Here is a 24,112-nt window from a genome sequence, read left to right as displayed (position 1 = left end):
TACATTTGTATTTAATTCTCTTAAAGTGAGTGGATTATAGGAACCAGATAAATGGCACCAGAGTTTGTAAATACAAATACAAATGAAAAACAAATATTTCAAGCAAAAAACAACAAAAGTAATGGAATAAGCTTATAATACACATCAACTTCACGTCTATATAATTCATGGAAAATATAAGAAATGTTTTATCGGCTTTTTTTTGTATCACTCACCATTCAATATGAGAAATGAAACCCTTCCTGTTTATTGGATGTCAGAAAATTTGTGCAGGACTTAGTGTACCTCTGCTCAGATTTTCATCAGGCCTTTTGTTCTTGCAGAGAATGTAAATCTATACAGAGCAAAACAAATGACTCAGAATCAGCAAATCAAAGAAAACAACAAAAGAACTGATAAGTTTTCCTCTGTCACACACAAAATAGACAGAAAATGTGCCACCCAGTTTATGAGTGAACTGTGTGGGTCTGTTCAACTCGTCAACGTGTATATGAGGAGATATTTAAGAGAAGAAAAATTTATTTCCTTCATGTGATGTTGCTTCCTGACACGCACCACCTAAACAATTCTGAGAAGAGTATCTGTCATAAAGCTACCCTCTTCCTCTCTCTTTCTCTCTCAGTGGGAGGGTAAATACTGAAGGTGGAGGCGGGGAAGCCCCCTTTTCCATGACCCCCAGAGTCAGGGATACATAAGCAACATGAGGGACTTGGGCTCCTTTTCCAAGACAAACAGCTCTGATACAAACCGACTCTCTTCACACTCATTCTACCAGACTTCCAATTCACAAAAGGGAAACGCGCACATCACGGCGAGAGAAACTCCTTCAGAAACCTGCCCTCAATCTCAGCGGCGCTGTCACACACTTGCACACAGATATACAAACACATTAACAGCCACACATGCACCCAGCCACGCACACACACACAGACACACGCACGCACTGAAGAGCAAACAGTCTCTCTCCCTTTCTCTCTCGCTCTCGCTCACCCACTCTCCTCTCCCTCCCATCCACACGCGCACACCACTACAGTATATCAGCTAGCGACTGGCAGGGAAACAGAGGGGAGAGCAGAAATGAATGTGAAGATCTTGACGCTGGTGATTGTCCTGGTGGTTTCTCTGCTGTGTTCAGCCAGTGCTGGTAAGTCGGGAGCGTGACGGCTGTTGCCTGGAGCCTCCCTGTGTTTATCTTTTTCTCTCTGCTTTTAGCCTTGGGATTGGGAATGGGCAGCTGTAGTTGATCAGTTACCCAGCATGGTTAGCCTTCTGGGGCTGGGGAGAGGAGGGAAACGGCACCTGGCTGCGTGCTGTACTGCACTGCAGAGGTTTGGCTTGTTATTGTGCCCGTTTAATGAAGTTAATTGTGCCATTGGTGAATTACTTGCAGACTCTACCATGTTATATGTAGGAAAATAATGGGCGATCATTATGATGATGATGATTCTTCCAGGTGTCATGCAACGCTTGGCTTTCTAGGATTATGTACTCCTGGATGTCGTAAATGTAAGGTGTATGTCTATATGTTATTGTAGTGCATGTAATGAGGTGTTAAAAAACCAGCAGATGGTTTGTATAATTTGAATTTCACAATGAAAACCCCAATGAGATCTCTTAAAAGGAGAATTTGATTCTTTTTCTCTTGGGCTGTGCCACATCATGGATGAATTCTCAGTCTCTCTGGTCTGAAGCTACATAGATAAGAGTTCTTATGCTTACGTTCAAATGATTTATTCCAAAAAACAATCTGCTATTGTACTGTTATGTAATTTGTGCTCAAACACCATGGCATTTTGCATCTGCCTCTACAATAAAACCTTTTATGAAGGATGTCACACAAGTCTCAAAGCTCTGACCGAGAGCTCGAGTCAGGTGACTGGTGGCCACCCTGCAGATGTGATGCAGGTAACAGGCTTATGTTAAAAAACAACTGTGGCCCTTGTGTAAATGCTCACATCTCTCTAAAGTCCGACTGCTGGGAAGCATGTGTGTTTGAAGGGTGCTGGCTAGCGGCTACTCTGTGTATCAAATGGCCCCTTACGCCCTGCATTTCCATACACGTTTGTTACGGAGACGCTGCTATTTTGGTCTCTGCATGAGTAAAAGGGAAGCAATTACCTTGCATTACGGTCAGTGTCATTTTTCACTCTCCCTGCATGTGTGTGGAGTCTGAGCCTGATCCTTGGAAGAACAGAATCAGAACAGAATCAGGCTCAGTAGCTACGGCTGCTAACGTCTGATCCGGGTCAGACTGCCTGCTTGTCGTTATTAGTAGTATTATCTCCATCATGAGATGGGGGTGAGGGAGCCGCGGGGAGCCAGAGCTGCGCGCTGTAGCAGGAAGGTGTTGGAAGCGGCTCTGTGTGTAGGCAGCGGGTGTGAAGCCTTTCATCTTCAGACAAACGCTTTTCCAGTACACTGCGAGTTTGCTGGAAATTGCCATCGGTCTCAACCGTACGACAGGGGTTATCTGTGCACTGCTTTCTCTCAGGTTGAAAGAGGGTGGGGACGCGGAGGAGAAGTCATGGTGCAACGGGCAACAACGGCTTTGCTACCGCATGCATTGAGTGTCACCCAGCAGAACGGCTGTGGCCCTGCTAATCTCGTCTGCGCATACCTCAATCTGCTCGTCTTGTAATGGGCTTTCCCTCAGAATGGGCAAATCTTGAGCGCATTGAGCTGTTCATAATTCATCCTGAAAGCAATCAGTCTTCCACTCTCAAGTCTGGTATGTAACACTTCATATTTTGGAAACAGTTCAGCCACTTTGAGTTGTCAGTCCGAGTCTGGTATCGACGCATCATCTTTCAAAGTCACGGAAGCCTTTCAAAAATACAGTCTGGAGAGCAAGCACGCATGCGTATGCACGCACAGAAGTCCTGAGATGGTGTAATTTTAGCTACTAGGTTTGTCCTCTTCGTCCAGGTGAAGAGATCAGATCTCGCTCATTATCTGTTTGAAATCAGCTCTTTGGAAAAGGGCGATTTGAAGCAAGCTGTCAACAACGCTATTATTCGCTATTAACCTGTGAAATATCATTAGAGATCTTGAGCGGGCTTGTTGCTTGCCGTGTGTCCTGGGTCAGCGTGAGACCCCTGCAAAACAAATATAGGGCTCATTAGGAAATCTTCAGCCAGTTTCTTTTTAGAAGAAAATGGGGGAAAGAGCAGGATATTTGGTGAAATAACACCAGTGGCCCTTTACTGACAGCATGCAGGAAGCATTAAATCATACTTCCATGAAGCCACCTAATGTGAAGAAGGTGTTTGCGGTTATGCACTTGATTATAGGGGCCGTGGAGAGTACACAAACAGCCAAACTTTTCTAGATGTCCAGTGATAACATGATAATAGTATCGTAACAGCATGAAGGAGATGAGCGCTACAGAAAGGTCATTACAGGATTACGGAGAATCATTCAGCGGTGCTTTGAGGCATGATGAATTTTTGGCCAGTTCCTCTCTTTCACTGCATGCACACACACATACGTGCACATGCTCACACACACACATACAGCGGGTCAGTGACTCAGATCTATTTTTATGAGTAACCTGGATATCCTCTATGGTTTCACTGTAAGGACTGCAGCACGATTTACACAAATAAACAGCAATAACAAATTTAATGTGATGTCACGCTGCTTTGTTTATTCAATGAAAGTGAGAAGGCCATCAAACTACAAAAATGAACATAAACCACCATAAATGTATCATAATAGTAATTCATAATATAATAGTAAGTTATTTTAAAAGAATAGTAATAGTAATGACTTTTCTGCTGCATTTCATGTGTTCTGAAGCCTTATGATAGTTCAGTATAAAAAAAGACTACATTTAATTTGTTATTCACAAAATAAATCTTTTTACAATTTGAATATGCGCATATGTGTCATGTTTAAATATGCAAACATGAATGAGCTGTGGAGACGGGGAGATTATCAGTAAATATTACTTTAAATTACATTTCGTATTATCTGGCATCAGAAGACTTAGAATATAGTTCAAAACCCATATGGACTACTTTTTTGATACCTCAATAGTGCTTTTTATTATTTTTGGCACTTTCATTGGAAGAGCAAAGGAAAAGAATAGCGTGAACACACTCCTAAACTTGTTAAACTTCTCCTTTTGAAGCATTCGTGTGTCTCAAACAGTTGAGCATGGCGCTAACAATCATGGTTTTTGATTCCCAGGGATTGTATTAACTGATAAGATGACACTTGCTTTAGATTAAACCATAAATGTAAATGTTTCATGTAAGACAGAAACTCAAAAAAGTTTGGAACTGAAGACATGAAGGTGGCATTAAGGTGATGTATTCACTGAACAATTAGTACTTTATATTAACATACATGTTTACATTAATGTAATTTGTAATGTAAGTTATGTAGTATTTTTTACATACATAAAACAGATCAAGCAAAGGGTCATCTGCAGTCTCTGCCAGCTTGTTGCATCCTTTTATAAAATCCTTCAGAAATATCTGCCTGAAGCTGTGGAAGTCGTTATTTTTCCGGCTACATGGTTTGGCAGAGAAGAACCAATAAAACAGTGCCCTTTATAAAACAGAGTACATTTTCTGAGCTCTATTATAACTCATGTGGTAAAGACATAGTGTAACCTTTGAGAAAAGCTCCCCAGTGGCAGTACGGTGGATGTCTTGACGTGTGTGATTGCTGTAGACCAGCATAATGCAATTCAAAGCACTCTGAATAAATCAGATCACCTCCACCATCAGACATAAACAGATGCAGAGGAGAAATCCTGAAGGGTGCTGATGGAGGAGAAAGAAAAGAAAAAACAAAGCGATTGTACAGCCTTCTGATGTGGCGAGGAACCCAGCCGCTAAAATATTAAAAGATCTTTAAAACTTCACAGCTGGTGGTCTCCCCGAATTTGCAGGTGGACAAATGCGGGGAATATAAAGGGCCCAGTGCCAAAATTGCATCAAATGGATGCTTGCTAACTGCTCTCTCTCAGAGCCACACTTCTGGCTCATCTGGCTTAGCTACATGCTGTCCGTACCCACAAGCAAGCCGACGAACCATTAGCTAGGCCCCTTCCACTAAATATCAAAAAACATATCCCCTCAACACCCCAAAAATCTCCCACTCTTTCCCCAACTTTTTAATTAAAGCCAGATACACCGAATGCCTCGCTGCGTCCACAGGGGCCCCGTATTAACCTGATTTATGGGTCCCTTTTCAAATATTAAACATTACATTTATTGTGGTTGCTGATCAGATATGATCAGAGTGGACATTTTTACGAACAGTGAGACAAAATGCTGCATAAATATTTCAAGTCAAGTAAATGTGCTTTAATTATTTTCATGCTCAATTTGAAGAGTAAGGAATGAAAAACACAATTGCAGCACACAGGGCTGGTTTTGTTCGCAGTTTACGACATAAAAATAGTGCATTGTTTGTTGCACTTCTATTGTGAGCTTTTCCCAGATTATTTCAGAAGTATATCCACATCAAACCATTAGCCTGATGTAAAGCTTCTGCTGTGGGTACGTCATTAAATCTCCTCAGAAATATAGAGCTGGCGTTTATATCTCTCAGAGCTATATATATGAGAAAAAGACTACATTATTTATTATAAGAATTTTATAAAATATTTAACAACACACTACTGATGCCCCCAATGGGACTACCCATAATTCCAAGCCTTAATGTACAAGATATCTGTGTTATTCAGTTTTATTGCTCTAAATACTATACTGCCAATACAAGACAAAGCTTCAATGTGTTCTCTGAACTCTTTAATAGAGGGCCATGCACATTAACTGCAGTGCCCTCTGAACATATTATTGCTTATGAAGTAATTATTATAAACTATTCTGATAAGTATATTGAACGTTTGAATGTCATCCAATTTGTTGTAAAGACACTTCATATCTGATACAGTAAGATTTTTTTTTAAAATGTCCAGAATGTACAACTGTAAGATATTAGGTATCAAAGCAAATCTTAGCATGTTTTATCACTTCTTAATTTTCAGTATAGAACAAATGAGGTATATGCATGATAGTTGATATCATGTCTTATAGTTGATATCATATCCCATAGGAAACAAAACATACTGGAGAAGAAAAAAAAAACATTGTGTTGAATGAATACTTGTTTGTGTAACTAGCATGTAGAAATTGGAACCGGATTATGTAAATACATATACAATTCAGACAGAGAGTTTACTCAAAGATTGTGAAGCTTTACATTTAATCTTATTCGGGTTAAACCAATGTGGTTAATATACCAACATACATAAACAAAAAAAAAAGTAAATGGACTGTCAGTAATTAAAAAAACGGGGCCCCTGCCTGTAACTTGACCCACAAATTTACTGTGAGAACCAGGGCAAATTTCTAAAACAAAAAAACACTCCATCACAAAACACAAGCAGCCAGCCATTCACATCTTAGCTGTTAATCACGCACCATCAGTCAGTTCTCGTCCACATGACACATATGTATCTTTTCATGACTGAGTTGTTTGGTGTGATCTCAGCTGGAAATATCCCAGCATGCACTGGTTGACACTCTTTTCAGTAACTCGGCACTGGGCCCGAAGCAGAAGAATTGAAGCTACGTCGTCACACACATCCACTTTAAAGACAGTATGCATGCGGGCTCACAGCTGACAGTACAATAGTAAGGGGTACAAAACAGTCATAATGTGGGTTCATTACCGATTAGAGAGCCCTTGAAAAATAGACTGCCAGAGAATCAGCTGGTAAACAGCTAGCGTTTTCTTGACGATTGCCAACATGCTGAGTTTGAGCCCATCACTGCTGACGAGAATATTCAGGTCTAGATCGCCACTGAGGCTTTGAGACGGCATGCTGATTTTGCCCTGAAAGCCAATTCAGAAGAAATTGCACTTAAGAAATGCACTTAAGATGCTTTGTATGATCGGCTCTCTTGATTTTCTTGTACTTTAAGGGTCAAACCTGCAGTAACCTCTACCCAGTGATTCACCCCTACCAGTCTGAAGTGCTGGTGCAAGAGCTTGAGCAAGTCTTAATCAGCCTTCTCTCCCTTTATTGTCCTTTTTTTTCTCTTTCTCTCAACACATCATTAGCAGTCAAGGCAGTAGCCATAGCGCTTTTGAACCTGCAGCTCTCTGATCATTCGGAAACGGGGCCATTTCTAACCACATTATTATAGCTTAGTGCTAATTTGGGTCATGTGTAGTTTGCTTGCAAGGCTGCACACCATCTGAGAGTGTCAGAAACGATCAGAGAACAGCGCTGTGACAAGAAAGCTATAGTCACTTTTATCAGAGTGCCGCTCTTATTTTCAGTATGGAGCTCAACGTGGAGGTGTGGGAAAGTCTGTGAACTTTTCATGCGATTTTGTTCCTCTGCATAGTTGCAGAACACAATGCACGCCTTCATTTTCCTCCTGCAAGCCACGTGCTATCACAACAGCACAATGCTGAATATCAAACAGCCCCCGTTGTGATAGAGAGACAACACAAATGACTAGTAGCCTTGATGAACAGGGAAAGGGTTAAGAAATCTTACTGCCTACCACACTCTAATAATGGACGAGTGCTGAAATTTGTAAACTGGGAAACCCTGATCCATTCCAGCTAACAATGTCATTTTCTTGCTCCTCACTGAGTGCCTTTCACAGCGGCTGCCATGGAAACATGGTTTGAGAGCATGTTAGAGATTGGTACCAGTTTATGCCAAGGCCCTGTGCTACTGGTAGGCATGCGATAAGCAGTACAGCAACTCCAGGCTTCAAAAGGCCAGGCTGCTGATTTTCAGATGCCGCTCTGGGGAGTCCTACTGGCTTCTTTAACTTAATTTTCCATATCAGAAGTAGTATATTTAGGGACATAATAGCACACTGTTACGAAATTTAGTGTAACCAGGGTCTTATTTATGAGCTAGGCAAGTGATTCATACTGGGGTTTCATGCTAATTAACGTGTCTCATTCTAGGCATAATGCTCATGATCAAGTGTGACTAGCTAAAGGATAGTCTTAGCGGGGCATCAAATTGGCATGCCTGCGTGTGTGGCAGAGAAAAAAAGCTGCTAAGTGTGGAGCTCTCTCTCTCTTATTTCATTGAATGAATGTCCTCTGAGACACTGGGGATCACGCCTCTGACGTCACACACCGTCAGCTATGGTTACACCCCCATGGGACTCCGCGCCTCTTCTCGCACATATGCAAGGCAAAACAAAGCACCGACAGTCACGCACATGCACACTCATTCACAAAATGCTTTTGGAAATTATTTGGCCTCAATGGAAATTATTTGAATGCAGTGTTCTCACATACAGCATAAATGCCACACCTTTCTGCATGCAATTTCATACACAGATGAAAAGGATTCATGTGCAGCTGAGCATCAATTACATTTACATATACATCAATATCAGAAATCAGCTCATTATAATACAAAACTAACAAACTGTTTAAAATGTAACTTAAAATCATCTTTTTTTGTATTTGATTTGCATAAAATGGTCGGAATATGATAGAACTGGGCTAATGGACAAATATATCTGACCAGCCTGATCTTATTGGTATTTATAGATATTCCTATGTAATGTTTACACATATATTTTGTACGTCTGGACTATTCAATCTTTTACTGACTAATAAAAACAATAAAATCTACTTATTACTTCAATTAATTCAATATTCTATTTTAGGTTTCGTAAACAACTGCACATCTCTTTAGTTGTTTATTCATTAAATGCATTCTAGCTGTTGTCAATATGTAAATAATACATTTAACTGTCTATGCATGCATGCCAGAAACACTTTTTATACAGGAACGTTTACATAAACCAGTTCATACATCACCCTACACATTGACTGCTTATTAAGTGTAAGCGCAATCAAAGTCTTCTAAAGGCCTGTTAACTTTCTACATTTGAATTACAGTATTAACAGCATCCTCTGTTCAGACATGCACAGATTCTCACAGTAAAGCCATACACAAAACCTCATTAGCTTCAGACTGCTATTAAAAACAAAAGATAAGAAAATACACAAACCTCCATAACACTTTGTGTCACCTTTGACTTATGATGTGGCTGTGTTGCCAGTATCCATTATGCATGTTTGTGGAGACGTCCTTACAAGAGCTGTTATGACTGCAGTCTCATGCTGTGGGGAGAGTGAGGTTGAATGTCTGACAATACCTAGGAATGATCCTCTCATCATGCCCACCGCTGCATTCGTGTCTCCACAATAAATGGATAGGGTGCGTCAAGAAGAATATTCTGTAAACAATGACAAATAAAATCAATATTCCAGTATAATGTTGCACAAACAAACTAACCAAGTGAGACGGTTTTGATTTGCATAGACGGAGCAATTATATCACATACTGACTGGTCGTTGCATTCGGATGATTTAAGTTGGGTGGTGGTGAATGTGATAGAAGGGCAAATGTATAAGCAGAGATAATGCATGTAGTACAACCAGCCATAAATAAGGGTTGCCCTCTCCTCACCTGGTTCTGCTTTGTGTGTAAAGTAGATCTAATCTCTCACTTTCCTGGAGTAGTAAGTAAAAGATTAGATCCATCTGGTGCCCCAAGCTTAAAGGTCTTCAGACTAGCCTAAACTTTGTATCTACTGGAAGTCACGGTTTTTTGTTTGTCATGTTGTGTGTTTGTGTAGGGAGTGTATTGTAAATTTAGGCCAGTCCGAGACATTTGGTAAACCATTCATCAGATTGTGCTTGGCCCTTTATAAATGTTGCCGACCCTGGGCCTCTCTCTCCCTGTCAGGAAAGTACTGGGTGATGGATAACTCTCTCGGCTAAGAAGCAGCCCTGGGATTTACAGGGACACACTATCAGACACAAGGTGTCCAGAGGAGGCGAGGCACGGCGAGGCAGTCGTGTTAAAAAGTCAACATAATGGATAGCACCTAAGGAGTGTGGTACTAGAGGATGAGATGGCAACGATCTGGCTGTTTATCATTAGCCTGGAGGAAAGCTGACCAAACTGGACACCACCTGTCACGCCACCATCTCTGTGGAAGCAAATTGTGGTGACTTCAGTATTTCAGTGTTGTCACAATTCTTTTTTTTTTTTCTTAAAATTTAATTGACAAAATGAATCCCAAAGTCATGCTTAAAGGGATAGTTCACCTAAAATGGCAAAACAAAAATTTCAACATAGGTTTATTAAAAATGTACCTATAACTCCAAAAAACATACAGTTCAGTGCAGTTTCCTGCTGAAAAGAACACTAGTGGCAGTAAAACGGCAACAACTTTTATTCATTTTCACACAAACATAATACTGTCATGACCTCATAACACTTTTACCATAGTGCATGATCCACAAATCAATACAACTAACACAAAACAAATTAACCAATGTAAAAATTTTGTAAACTAATACATTTCGATATTTGCATCTCATAACAAGCTCCACATGCATGGATTTTCTGATGTAGTAAACTTGCTCTGTAGCTCACCTAGTAAGGTGCACATTGCAATAGGGTACAAGTTGCGATAAAAGAGCTCAAAGACTTTCAGAAGCAATCTAAAATGCAGCAAAGATGTTTTTTTTATCTCACATTTGCTTTTGTTAACACTATTGGTTAAGTTTAGTGTAGGTGGTACTTTATATGATATGTACAACAACCAACACCCATATTCATGGTCATATGTTTCAAAAAACATTTCAAAGTGGTTTTAGCGCCACTTAATAAAACCTTTGTCTATGAAAGTGCAAAACATGCAAGAAGGAACATGATAATATTTTGAAGAAACGTTGCCTGGGTTGGAAAATTTACACTCACCTCTATTACTTTTTTTGTTCAAAAAAGAAATTATTTGAACAATTGTTTTTATCTATACAGTGAAAAGTCAAAACAATACCAGATCCCATTGTCTTTCGTTGTATGGACAAAAAAAAAAAAAAACTCTCACCTGTGCTGCATGTATTTTAGAACAACACGAAGATGAGAAAACAAGAGAATTTAAATTTTTGGATGAACTATCCCTTTAAGAGGCCTTAAGAGGGTTTGAAGTCTTCAAATAAGACTCTTGATATCGTGAGAAACATCTATTGGAATATTACTTATTGACTTGCTTGTCATTAGGTGGTAAACCTGGAAGAAATTATGTCGGTGAGAAGGAGGCCCACTATCAGCACCATCAGATCTAATGCAACAAGGAGGCTAGAGCATTTTCATCCCTGAGTGGGTCCGGTAAACAAGCAGCAAGTAAGGGGAAGATCCCATCAGCATATGCTATCTATTATAGTATAGCCACGGTTATTGCTCTTGTCACTTTGTATTCACCACAGTGTGGAAAGATACAGCCCGCAGAGTAACATGGAGCTACGCAGATTAAAAAGAAGACAAAAGTCGTAAAACAGACAATGGAGTGATTCGGAGTGCTTAAAATAGACCTCCCTCTTCATCGGTCTAACGCATGTCTTGAGTTAATTCATAAACGCTGTTCTCATCACTACTAGAGATTATTTTTAGTAGCATTCTTCCTGTTTGTGGCCTTGGATGACAGTTTTCTGAGATATTTGCTTCCCTCAAAGCTAAGCGGGCAGCAAATGCTAGCTGTCAGATGGTGATGGCAGGAAACGTCTAAATTGTGTCATTACAGAGAGGTTTATGACAGACAGCGATAAAAGAGCTGCAGAGATGCGCTGTGTTCAGCTCAGCCAGGTGTAATTACAGCCTCTTCTGCCTGCCTGGCCAAAAACATTGTGTTTTGCCCCTCAGAGAGATTTCAAGACTATTCCTTGTGTTAGGTGAACAGTACCTTGGGTTTAGTGATTATGGCACTGAAAAAAGCAAAATCAGCTAAGACTTGTGGCTTGGATCTCAAAGCTGATCCAGAGTGTTTTAAAGGAAATTTCTGATCACATGGAGCCTTTTTACATGTCAAACCCTTCAGATTAGAAAGAAATGACTTGAATGCAGACAGAATGTGTAAACTTGCTTCATTAATTTCTGGAGAAATTACAGGAGGATAATGCTCAGATTAGCAGGCCTGGTGGAAAGATGGGTTTTAGCATGATTTCCTTCTTTCATGAGACATTGAAATATGCCAGTGGGGCAAATGAATTATTCCACTGTTCGCCAAATTAGTCTGATGTGAACGTGTAATGTGTCAGCTAAAGGCGATGAGTTTGTAAAATGTAATTTGAGCTGTCAGGAATTTAAATATAATTTGAGGATATTTAATTCATAAGCAGACGTCGTCCAGTCACTACATGTACTAACTGTCTGTATGATTTCAAGGCTGTATGATTAGCCACACAAATCATATGGATGTTAGCTGTTTGTTGCTTTCTGTGTATAAATAAACAGATTGTCATGAAAATAATTTTACAAATTATGCCAACAATGTTGTTTTAATTATGTTTTAAATGTCAAAATCTATACTGCAAAAGAATCTTTATTGTGCTTATTTGTGAAAACCAGATATCTAGAAGGTCTAATATCAAGCTCATTCACACAGTAACTGTTAGTTTAATTTACAACAATTGCATGTTACGATCTTTAAAAAAATGCTCCCTGCACTCTTTGAAAAGGTACCGCCCCAGTGAAAGCTTTATTTCTGAGTGTGTAGCCTTCTTAATATAGGTTGTCTGTCACTGCCCAGGGAGATGTTAGGAATGTCTTGACCCAATGAGAATAATCTCATTCAAGTTCTTGCTGGGAAAAGGTTAATGGGATTCTCTGTTTACTCTGTAGGATAGGCATTTGTTAAGCTCTCCCTGAAAGATTCCTTTTTTAAGACATTTCTGGCAGCATTCTTTTTTTTTTTTTTTTTGCGTGTGTCGGAGTTAAAGATAAACATAGATAAAAAGGTTAAGACAGAAAGATGTCTGCATAAAAGGGAGATTAATATAGAAGAACCATGTGAGTAACCTTCGTGCACTTCAGTGGAAAGAGGATAGTATTATGGTATGTGTATAGTATGGAATGAAGGATTGGAGAGCAATGGTCTGAAATGGAAAACATACAGTAACTGACGATTTGACCAAACCACATTTTCTGATTCAAGTAAAGACATCCAATCCCTATGATGCACTCAAACAAAACACTCTCAGAAAGCCAATTGTGACATCAGATGATGCACAGATCAAGGTCTCCCCAAAACCTCCCAGAATGTTTGCTCTCTCCAGAGGACTTTGTTTGATTTTTCTAAAGAGGTGAGAGGTTAGGGACGCACTGATGTGGATCAAGCTGTGGATATGAGAGGGGCTTAAAGGATCTACTCACACTTATTGAGAGATGACTGGAAACATCTGAGCATACTCACAATCAAGCAGTGTAGTGCACACAGATGCACAGATGAAATATGTGCCCAAGACAAGTGTCTCCCCAGTGTTTTTGAGACAGACACTTCTCACATGATGTGAGTAGTTCAAAGATTGTTACGTAAACAGTGTGCGTGACTGTTCTGAGGGACTTTCTTTGGAATTTTGGTAGTTGTTCTTTTGGTAATTTTGGTAAATTATATTAATGTTTAAGTTTCTTAAAGGTGAAATGTGTAATTTTTTATTAAAATACTTTGTCCTATATCCAGTTATACTGTAAGACAGTGGTTCCCAATCCTGGTCCTGGAGAACCCCCAACACTGCACATTTTAGATGTCTCCCTATTCAAACACACCTGATTCAACTCATCAGCTCATTAGTGAAGACTCCACCTCAGATGTGTGTCAGATAAGAGAGATACCAAAAACGTGCAGTGTTGGGGGTTCTCCAGGAGCAGGATTGGGAACCACTGCTGTAAGACACTGGCTTAGCCAATGGTGTGATTTTGGGGTGGGGCTAACTCTGTCCCCAACCAATGGGGAAAAATGTTGTTTGGAGACAATATTTTTGTTTGATGTCATTGTTTTTAATTTTTTTTTGTAATTCAGTTCCACACATCACCTTTAACCAAAGTGACTCAGTTATTTTATGTTAGGTTTAATAATTCACATACCCTCTTTCTGTCTGCAGGTCCAATGGCCTCCACCGAGCATAGCAAAGAGCTAGAGGAGGTGGGCAGCATGAGGACTCCTTTGCGGCAGAATCCCGCTCGAGCCGGCCGGAGCCAAAGACCTTCTGGCTGGAGGAGGAGACGCCCTCGACCCCGCCTCTCCCATAAGGGGCCCATGCCATTTTAGAGCAAGGTCAGTTTGACATTACCAACGCAATAGCCTGAAAGTAATAATAAGAGCCCAACAACGGACCAGTTCTGGTCTGGCCTTGAGGGAAGTAGCACCTGTCTCAATTTCTGAAGTTTTGCTGAGTGCATACTGGGGCTGGGAATGCTGGAGAATAACATGAGGAAAGGGAAACTGTGATTGACAGAAACCGCTTGCTCATTCACTTCTTCCATGAATTATAGATTACTACTGGCAAAGAAAAACAGCATATCTTTATGATAACCGGACTTTAGACTGCTGGCTTCTGTGGTCCCAATCTCCTCCAGCAGATCTATAAAACCCATACAGAGTGGAATATAATACATTGTCAATGCTGTATTATATCCAAGTCAACATGATTCTGTTATCCTGATAATGGCAATTAAATTCCCTATCCAGAGATAATACTCCTGAATTTCATTTGAACCGCTTTAGCTTGGTTTTCACATAAAAAGGATATTTAAGTTAATGTCTAGATAAACAATTCCTCAGGCAAACACTTTAATCTTTTTGTCTAATAAAAGTGTTTTCTCTTCCTACAAACACTGTCTCCATGAAGTCTCCAGTGATGCACCAACAAAGCCTTTATTTAAATATGGACTCTATTAAGGAAACATTTAAGTTACAACGTCAATAAATAAATGAGAACTGTATCTGACAGATCTTATCAGCACATTTACATTTTATTACTTATAGTCTTCTTACTGAAATGCTGACACACAATTTTTTCCAGTAACTAAGTGTTTTTTCTTGTTTTCTTTTTAAAATCCAAAGAATGGATTAAAAAAAAAAAAACAGTGGATGGTGGAGAGATACCCAAGGACTCATTCAAAGTTTTTTTTTTTTTTAAGATTACTGTACAGGGTACAATGTCCCTACAGGAGTCCACATGACAAGTCCGCAGAGTTTCGCAATAAATTTACCTCATATAAGACCAGAATCTATGGAGAAGGACAAGTCAGCTCTTTATGGCATAATTAATCATGAGAGATGAGGGCAATAAAAAGTGAGAAATCCCAACCACTTAAATCCACCACAGTTTTACAAACTATGGTGAAATTGAATTTTTTCACTTTTGGCAAACGATTCCTATTCATATGCTTCAACAATCCAAGGGAAAACCCTATCTTAACATCCATAAAGGTGGACAAAAGAGTAAGGCCCATGCATGTACACCCATCCCGACCAATAAAACGCACAGATCCTTTGAGTGAGTTAGTCAATGCTTGTTTTGATCCCCAGCATACTGGCAGCACAATGAGGGGAGCTGCAGGAAGTTGTGTAGCTCCATTAAATGGAACGGCTCAGTGGCTCACAATGTAGAGTCCACAAACAGCACTTCAACCCCAAACAAGATGAAGATTTCTTTTTCTTTCATCTCCTTCTTTAGGTCCCTTCTTGCCGTATTAGGGTTCAAAGTTCACGTCTTTTAGCGCATTCACCCACATTCCTTTGGGCCCAGTCTGTTGAACCAGTCCATTTGAGTCGACTAATGTGCCAGTCAAGCCTGTGGTACCATAACTCAAAATTCCTATCTTAATCCACTCACAGTTCATTATTTCCACAATGTGATACATTTACATTTATATTCATTTCCTTGACACACATTTTATCGCTAAAGAGAACATGTTGTGATAATTACTGTATGACACAGTACAGTAAATCAGTCTATAGCCCAGATGGGACTCCCGCTAAAGTGCTTGACCTGCATCTGGCTAGTGTACAACTTCTCACATTTTGTGCAGTGTGAGAAACATAGACTCACACTTCATCATCTATTGCTAAAACGGGACACAGGCTGACCGGGGCAATTAACTCTCCTCAAGGGTTGATAACAGACAGAAAAACACTGAACAAGGCCACAGTGGAGGCACTTGAAAGGCTTTCTCTCTTTTTTCATTATACTGCACCACCTTGCCTGCAGATGAGCTTTGTTAAAAGCTTGACTGACTGCATCTTTCTATACAAGAGTACAAAGGAAATCATGGCTTGTGTAGAATCGTGAACTTACAAGTTAAAACCAAGGGGACAACTTGTAATTAGACTTGTGAGAATAAGGGATGACAATTATTTGCCTCATCTCCTGTTTTCTTTGTTTAAAAAGGAAAGTAGATGGGGCCAATTTTTGGAGAATTTAAAAACAAAAATGTCAAGCTAAGAAACTGTATTAATTTTTGCGTTAAACCGTGTTTTTATTTAAGCTATAAAGTTGTTCATGTCATTTTAGGATTCTAGGCACTATACAGTTTTTAAGTTGTATATAACTTTATACAGAAATGGTTTATACAAATGTCTTTTTTCACACTAAAATCTTAACACAAACTGTTTACATCTTTTGGCTATACTATTAAAACACTGAGGATATTAGCCTTTACAGATTGGCCCTATTTACTTTAGTTGTAAACTCCTCACTGAAATGTTTACGTTTTTTTAAAGAAAAGAAGGAAAAAGTCAATTTTGTGGTAAATGAACATTATGCCACAGTTGCTGTTGATTGAGCTTAACTTGCCTGTATATGAATCCCTTAAGACCAACCAGTCTAACTAAACAGCATGTTGGACAAGGCTTCCTCATTGTGAATGCTCTAGTAAGTAAACTGAAAAGGAGGTTAAAAGCTCAGCTAAAGATTATGAGAACTGAAGGTTGTGGTAATGGAACACAAGCAACATAAGAATAAACAACCCGTTACAAGATCCAGATGCCACAATGTATAAGAGGAACAGCACATGTTGAGAGACCTCCTCTTCAAAGACTTCCTAGCACAAAGGCACTGCACTGCAGAGAGCTAGAAATTGGAAATCTGCCTCATTCCGTACCAAGGGGCACACTGGATGATTAGAAAGCAACTGCCTGACACAAAGTTCCTCTTTTAAAGTCCCCGCAGCTCGCTGTTGTTGGTATATTCTGACAATTGACATGATGTCATAGAGCACAAACAAATAAAAGTGATGAATTACAAACAAAACATGGTTCAGATAAGAATCTGTGGTGCTGGCACTGTACATGACTCAAATGCACCACTATGCAGGTGTAAGAAAAAAAGTAAAAAGATGGTTCTTATCGTTCAATGGGCACTGGTTTACTGGAATAATGAAGCTCATTGACATCTAAAGCTATCTGAAATCATTGTGAAGTCAGGATTACTTTGAACTTTTAAACATTAAAAGATGACTTCAACCGTTTACATAGATTTCTTGCTCAAAGTGAAGCGTAGGATCAGAATTCTAGCGATGCACTCTAAATGCATAAATTATATCAATTTATAAAAGCAGAACCTCATAAGTGACAGATTTGACTTTGCGGTTCATTTCAACAGTTTGGCATTAGCATATTGCTCAACTAAAAGTATGATCACTTACAGGGATGGTTCACCCAGAAATTAAAATTCTATCATTTACTCATCCTTGTGTTATTCCAAAACTGTATTTTTATTTATTTTTTTCCTGTGGAACATAAATGTCTTTTAAAGAATGTTGCTAACCAAACATCGTCCCATTGGAAGTCCCATTGATTTCCATTATATGGACAAAAAATACAATGGAAGTAAACGGGAGCTGAAACTCATTAGTTACCAACATATATATACAGGTGTGTATATATATATATATATATATATATCTATATATATATATATATATATATATATATATATATATATATATATATATTTCTCCCCACAAAAGTGGAAAAAAATGCATAGAGGTTTGGATGAGGGTGAAGGTGAGTAAATCATGACTGAATTTTAATTTTTGGGTGGACTATCCCTTTTAAGAAGCCTAAAAATACATACTGTATGACACACAAATATTTGGTAAAATAATTACTTAACTATTTTTAGTGATACCTTTAAATACTGAATGAAACATTTCATTCACCTTGTCTGCCATCTTGCATTCATTTTTTCACTGAGTTCATCCCACTGCATTATACAGCTGCCTTTATCAATTCTGATAAAACAATATATCTTGTAGTTTATTCACCTAAACTAAAAACTAAAATTCTGTCACCATTTACTCACCCTCATGTCGTTCCAAGCCATTACGCATGTCTTTTTTCTGCGAAACACAAAAGATATTTTAAAACGTATCAGTGTTTTTTTTTTCTCCAATGCATTGAAAGTGTGAAAGTGAAATGTTGTTTTGATATCTGAATACACAATGATATTCCACACAGAATACTGACAGAGCTAGTTTGATGTTTTTGAATAGATATTTAAAACTTTATCTAAATGTTTTTTTTTTTTTTTTTTAGATGTTATGTTTGGTACACACTACCTGTGCCAATTAGTAAAACTACAGAAAAACACTGTTGGTTCCGGCAATGTACCTTATTCATGTGTCTTGTTCTTTTGTCCACAGGCACAGCTTAGAGTGCCCTCCCCCTTGGTTCTGATTTCTATGCTCTTCCTTTGCCTTGGGGGGCCTTGCAACAAGGGGCCTTTGCTAGCCCAGCCTGAAGAGTGATGTCCATAGCACCTGCTGGTTCTTCAAGCAACTCTTCTTCTGTCCACAAAAAAACCAGGACAAGCCACTCACCCTCAGCTCTACGAAGAATTGTGGGCCGGGAACGGGGGTGGGGGGTATTGAGCCCGAGCTATCAGATTCTGTCTCTCTCTGTCTGTCTCTCTCCTCCTGTGGTTTTCCTCATTTGCTTTCTAGAGCCTTTTCATGGCCACACTTTGCATGATGTGTGAGCAGTGGGGAGCCTGGTCCAAACAGTTATAGTCCGAAAGCGTCAGTTTCTTCTCCGAGGTGTGCTAGTCCCATTCTCTCCAGCGTGAAGGTAACCATAGCGCTTTGTCCCATTGATATGTGTTGGCAACTCTTGGCTTATAAGTGGTGTTCATGAGAGAAGAAAGTGGCAGGGGAACTAAAGTAAAGGAACAACTAAATGCTCAGGCCCATTATGGACAGGTCAGCAACTATTTTACATCTTGCACAATTTTACCATCTGCCTACAACTAAAAATGGACAGTTAGCTTAATAATAGCATCACTGAGTGCATTTTACATGACAAACTGCTCACAAAATGCAATTATCACTAATCAAAAATGGTTTATTCTAAAAACCTGACAATGCAAAACAATGGTTTTAATGAGATAAATTCCATTTAACTCATCAAGTTCTGACACCAAAATGTTAACACACGCATCCAGAATGCTGATTGTAATGTAAATGCAATCAGTGTTTTCTGATTCAGTTTTAACTGCTGATTACACAATTATATAATATAAATGAATATATAATTCATCGGCAAATCTATTTAAAACAGCTTGATTACATCTCATAGAGCTGTCCAATGGTCATTACACATCATCCTACCAATGAGCCTAAGAGTTGTCAGCCATCTGAAGCTTAAGGATAAAGCCACAGTGTCTCATTATCAAAATCACACTCCACTTCCATGAGCGTGAGATCATCGGTCCTGAGCCCTCTTCTCCTCCCCCATGACACACGCTGCTTTACAGCAGAGATACATGACTGTTAACTGGCCAGGGTGATCTGCTTCAAACAGTGGACCATCTCTCCTTTTATTGAAGTGCCAAATAGCAAATCTACTCCACAACGCTGCCAGGAGAAGAAAAGTAAACATGTTACCTCTTATCTTGGGGGAAGCATAACATCTAACCATATGTACGCATTTTGCCATTTGTTTGAACATCCAATGTAAAGGCAATGGTAGCATGGTTTGAAAACCAAAAAAAAAAAAGAAAGAAATTTCCTCACAGATCTGATGATTTCCCCCTTGACCGGATTCTCTGACAGAACTCTATGCCTTTATTTGACATCATACTGGAAATTATTACTCATTCCTTTGTTGTTATTTTTGTTATATTTCAGTTCATTTCTCAGGGTGCTGTGACAGAAGCCTGTATGGTCTATATTACATGCATTTATTTAAGAAACACACATTATTTGTATCCACACCATTTAGCTTCATGCTTATGTATCCACCATTTTTAGCTACATAGCCAGACTACGTTTTTATAAGCCATTATTGTTTTCTCCCCATTGGGAGCAATTGCCTTTTGAGTTTGAGCCAGTTTGGCACAGGTGGCCACAGCCTGGTTATTAAACCCCATTGCTAATCGGTTTTAGACTGGAATCACTAAAATCGCTTTCGAGTCTGATAGAGCTCACAAGACTAATTGGCATAAAATGACCACACCACCTTAGCATTTGACCAATTTATGATGTAATAATCTATAAAAATGAGCAACCCTTGGCTTAGGCATCGTCAAACCCTCATAACTTTTAGTAAGACACAAATTATGAGGCCGAGATGAGAGGCTTTTATGAGACTGTTAGCTACACTCATAATTCCGACGCTTGATTAGACAATGCAGCAAGTTATTGCAAATTAGCATTTGCATCTCTCCCCCATTTCCTGTTTGGCGTTTGTCTGTAGTTATGAAAAAAAGAGCGCCGTTGCGTATATCCACAAACATTGCCTTGCGGCAAAATTAGCTCTTCATAAGAGAATGCCTAAAATTCTACATCGGTAAAACACCCAGCCAAGCTCACCTCAATTAAAAATGTATTGAATCTTAGGGCACTGTGAATACTAATAATTCCAGTCACGCCATGATTATTTTATACCCTCTCAGACAGAGATGGGGATTTCATTATCACTTTCTCAGAATGCTCCTGAGAGCTCTGCTTCATGGATGAGTAGGTCAGAACGATGAGAAGATGTAAGCTTGGGTGGCTGAGTTGCAGTACACTTCATCCGAAGAGTCTGTTAGAGGTGCAGAGTAATGCCTGTATCCATACTATTGTTCATGAATATATCTTCACCATCCTCACCAGAGCTGAGCTGCCCCTGCAGGGAGGGGCGTCGAGCAGTGTTTCAGTTCAGTTCAAGCCTTGTATCTGAAAAACTAGCCCGCCACTGCTACATATGACAACCGACCCTGATTCCCTTTCCCTCCGATGGAGATGGTTATCTGTTTCATCAAACATCCAAAGACAAATATGATAAAATCCAAAGCTTGCTATAGCAGAGACCCCTATCAATCACTTGGCTTTCCTCCAACACCTCTCTGTATGGACATGCAAGGCTGCACTTTTGCAATTCCATTATGCTGCTGGAAAAGTAAATCCTAATCCTGAAAACAAGTCTTTTGGCATGTAATGGTTTTCCAGTGTCTTGTGACAATTAAATTGACTGATTCTTGTCTAGTTTGTTGTCCAAAGCCTACTTTTCGAAAGCTGTATTTTATTTTTGTGTGTATGGTCGTATAAAAGTGTAGAAAAAGTAGTCTGCTGCACAATATGTCTTGGACACAAAAGAGCTTTCTCACCCTCCTCTGCCATTAAACTGGGTCCGTCGTCCCCATCAGCACATCAGGTTAATGGAGCCTGCGGCATCAAGAGAACAAGCATGTCCCGACTCAAAACTGAAATGGCAAACACACTAAACTTACAGAGCACAAATCATTTTCTATAAATGTTTTTTTTCTCTCATGAGAAACTCATTCCTACTCTAACATGTGTTTCTGCCCATCATAAGTCCTATGCACTTGTACGCACATACAACTTAATCATTCAGAGGTCTTTAGTTTAAGTACAGACCTTTGCATGGGAAAAAGGGATCCAGAAGCTGTTTGTATGTTAAAAACATAGCTGTGATGATTGATGCGTTCCCTTAGAGTTCCCTCGGGTCTTAATCGTTTAGCGAGGACGTATAAAAGCAACAGATACAATACAAAACTCCTGTTTGCCCTTGTGATTCATTGCAAGACATTCATTAGGTACACTGTTCTGCTTCCATATTTGACACTGAAAGAGAAAACGCCCATTTGGCCGCTTGTTTTCCATTAGCTCGTCACGGTGCATGTAAAATGTGGTGACCAGATTGAATAACTGAAATCCAATCCCAACAGTTCACAAATGTCCACCAACTGGTTGGGACGCGAAGAATGATCTGATTATTCTGTTGCTTCGAACAAGACTTAACACCCATAAAGAGCTCTAACCTCTATCCAAAACATGCCTCCATACACACGGCCTGTTTGTTCAGCACACCCATCCATTTCAATTCTCAAAATCTGTAGTCAGGCCTGGCATTTCAACAGTATTAGTGGGCCACGTGAAAAGCAACGTAACGGCAAGGTATTATTCCTCCTCTTTATTCCTGTTGGAGGTGTATGCTCATCAAACTCACCTGGCCAAATGTACAGTCCCTGTCTCTGTTTTGATGTTGAACTGGGCAAAAACAAATGAATAAATAAACAAATTAAACAAGTGTATCAGAAATGGTTGAAATACTGTGTACATATTTGAACTTTTGGTTTCTAATTTATAAAAGATAAGCTTTAGCTCTTGGAGTACTTATTTTATTGTTTTCCTTTCATGCGTAGCTTTGTGTTTTTATTTTCTATTTCTGTAAAGTGTGTAAATATATCTTTATGATAATAAGTAATATTAAAAAAAATCTTATTTTAAGAAACAAGTGTGAGTTTGTCCTTTTTTTATGAAAAATGCTACATTTTATCTTTTATGTGGGAAAAATATACATTTTCTACTCCATTATGATATTATCACATGACAAGATGATATATATATATATATATATATATATATATATATATATATATATAAATATATATATATTATTATTATGATATTGTTTATTATGATATTGTTAGCACTGATGAAAACCATAGCAGAAATCTGAAAAAATTTAAATCACTTCAGAAATCAACTGGATAGACGTGGATGGTGACCCAAAAAGGAAAATTCTGTCATAATTTTCTCACCCTCATGCTACCAAAGCTATATGTATGGAGAAAAAAAAAAAAAAAAACCTTGTAGGACTTTCTTCTGTGGAACACAGTTTGAAAAACATGCCTGTACATGAAAATAAAATGGTGGAAACATCACAATTATGACACAAAGTTAAAATTAAGAGATAAACTTAAGTATAACAATAAGTAAAAATTATGACAGTCATAATGATTACTTAGTATCTTTAGTATTTCATAATTTCAACTATATGTCTCCTAATTACTTATGACATAATTATTTTTTTCCTATGTGTCCAAAATGAGCTTAAATATGTCATTCTTTCTCTGTGGAACACACAAACACAAAAAAGACTTGTCAATAAAATGGAAGTCAGTGGGGTCTAATGTTGTTTATTAACCCCAATGACTTTCATTGTATGGACATTCTTTGATGAATAAGAGGAAATTGCACCAACAATATAAATCATCATCAAAATACAAATAATATTGTAACTACTGCATTATTTGACTGAAAGCTTAAACTGAGGGAAAGAGAAAAAATAAGAGAAATGTATACATACACCAAAAAAAAAAAAAAAAAAAAAAAAAAAATCTATATGTTCTGTCTGCGGGCCCTCATTGCTGCTCTATCCATTGGGAGCAGCTCTGGGAAGTGTCTGCTTAGCATGGTGAGCTGACATGGCCTGACAGGCAGTAGGGTACCCCACGAGGTGATTGCACCCCGATCCGGAGAGGTTATGTCATCAAACCCGGGTCAGCTGTATAATTGGTCTGGGGGTCAGTGAGGTGATATGGAGCGTGACAATGAAGCTCTAGAGTTACAGTGCAGATCTGGCTGGGGAGGCAGTTATGTAGCCCAGTCTGCTCAGCGATCAGCAAGGAGTCTGTTCACTCTCACTGCAATAAAAGGTGTCACAGATTCCCATTAAAGTTAACTTATGGATTGAGTTGACAACTCTGGACCCACAAAAACGCAAAGACGCTTTATTATCACAGTGTGTTCTAAATGATTGATAAAGGAGAAATAAAAGCTAAGATGTTGCAATTTTAACTTCAAGCCAAGACACAGCAGTAACATCTGGTGAAGGCCTGGCATCAAGCCTCCAGTCTCTTCTGCCACACCATAAAATCATTATTATTACCTTTCTGTCTGAAAGCACCACCAGTGGTAATATCGGTGGGTGTTTTCTGCTTTCCAACTCAGTCACTTCTA

At 39.0% G+C, this 24,112-nt stretch overlaps 1 protein-coding gene across 1 annotated transcript; it reads left to right on the top strand.

Moving 5' to 3' along the window:
* The first annotated feature begins 962 nt into the window (after nucleotides 1–962).
* On the top strand, nucleotides 963–22,601 carry apln (apelin). Its single transcript, XM_019100263.2, has 3 exons — nucleotides 963–1,144; nucleotides 13,963–14,135; nucleotides 18,509–22,601. Exons 1-2 carry the CDS (start codon nucleotides 1,078–1,080, stop codon nucleotides 14,127–14,129), a joined length of 234 nt encoding a protein of 77 aa, XP_018955808.1. The 5' UTR covers nucleotides 963–1,077; the 3' UTR covers nucleotides 14,130–14,135; nucleotides 18,509–22,601.
* The last annotated feature ends 1,511 nt before the right edge of the window (nucleotides 22,602–24,112 follow it).

The sequence above is a fragment of the Cyprinus carpio genome, chromosome A14 (assembly GCF_018340385.1).
Source record: "Cyprinus carpio isolate SPL01 chromosome A14, ASM1834038v1, whole genome shotgun sequence".
Lineage (NCBI taxonomy): Eukaryota > Metazoa > Chordata > Actinopteri > Cypriniformes > Cyprinidae > Cyprinus > Cyprinus carpio.
The sequence above is the reverse complement of the archived record's forward strand: the minus strand, read 5'-3'. Positions and strand labels throughout refer to the sequence as shown.

Coding starts and splice junctions, on each gene's coding strand:
- apln (XM_019100263.2), top strand. CDS start 1,078: ATGAATGTGAAGATCTTGACGCTGGTGATTGTCCTGGTGGTTTCTCTG. Junction 1,145..13,962: donor GCTGTGTTCAGCCAGTGCTG/GTAAGTCGGGAG, acceptor TTCTGTCTGCAG/GTCCAATGGCCTCCACCGAG.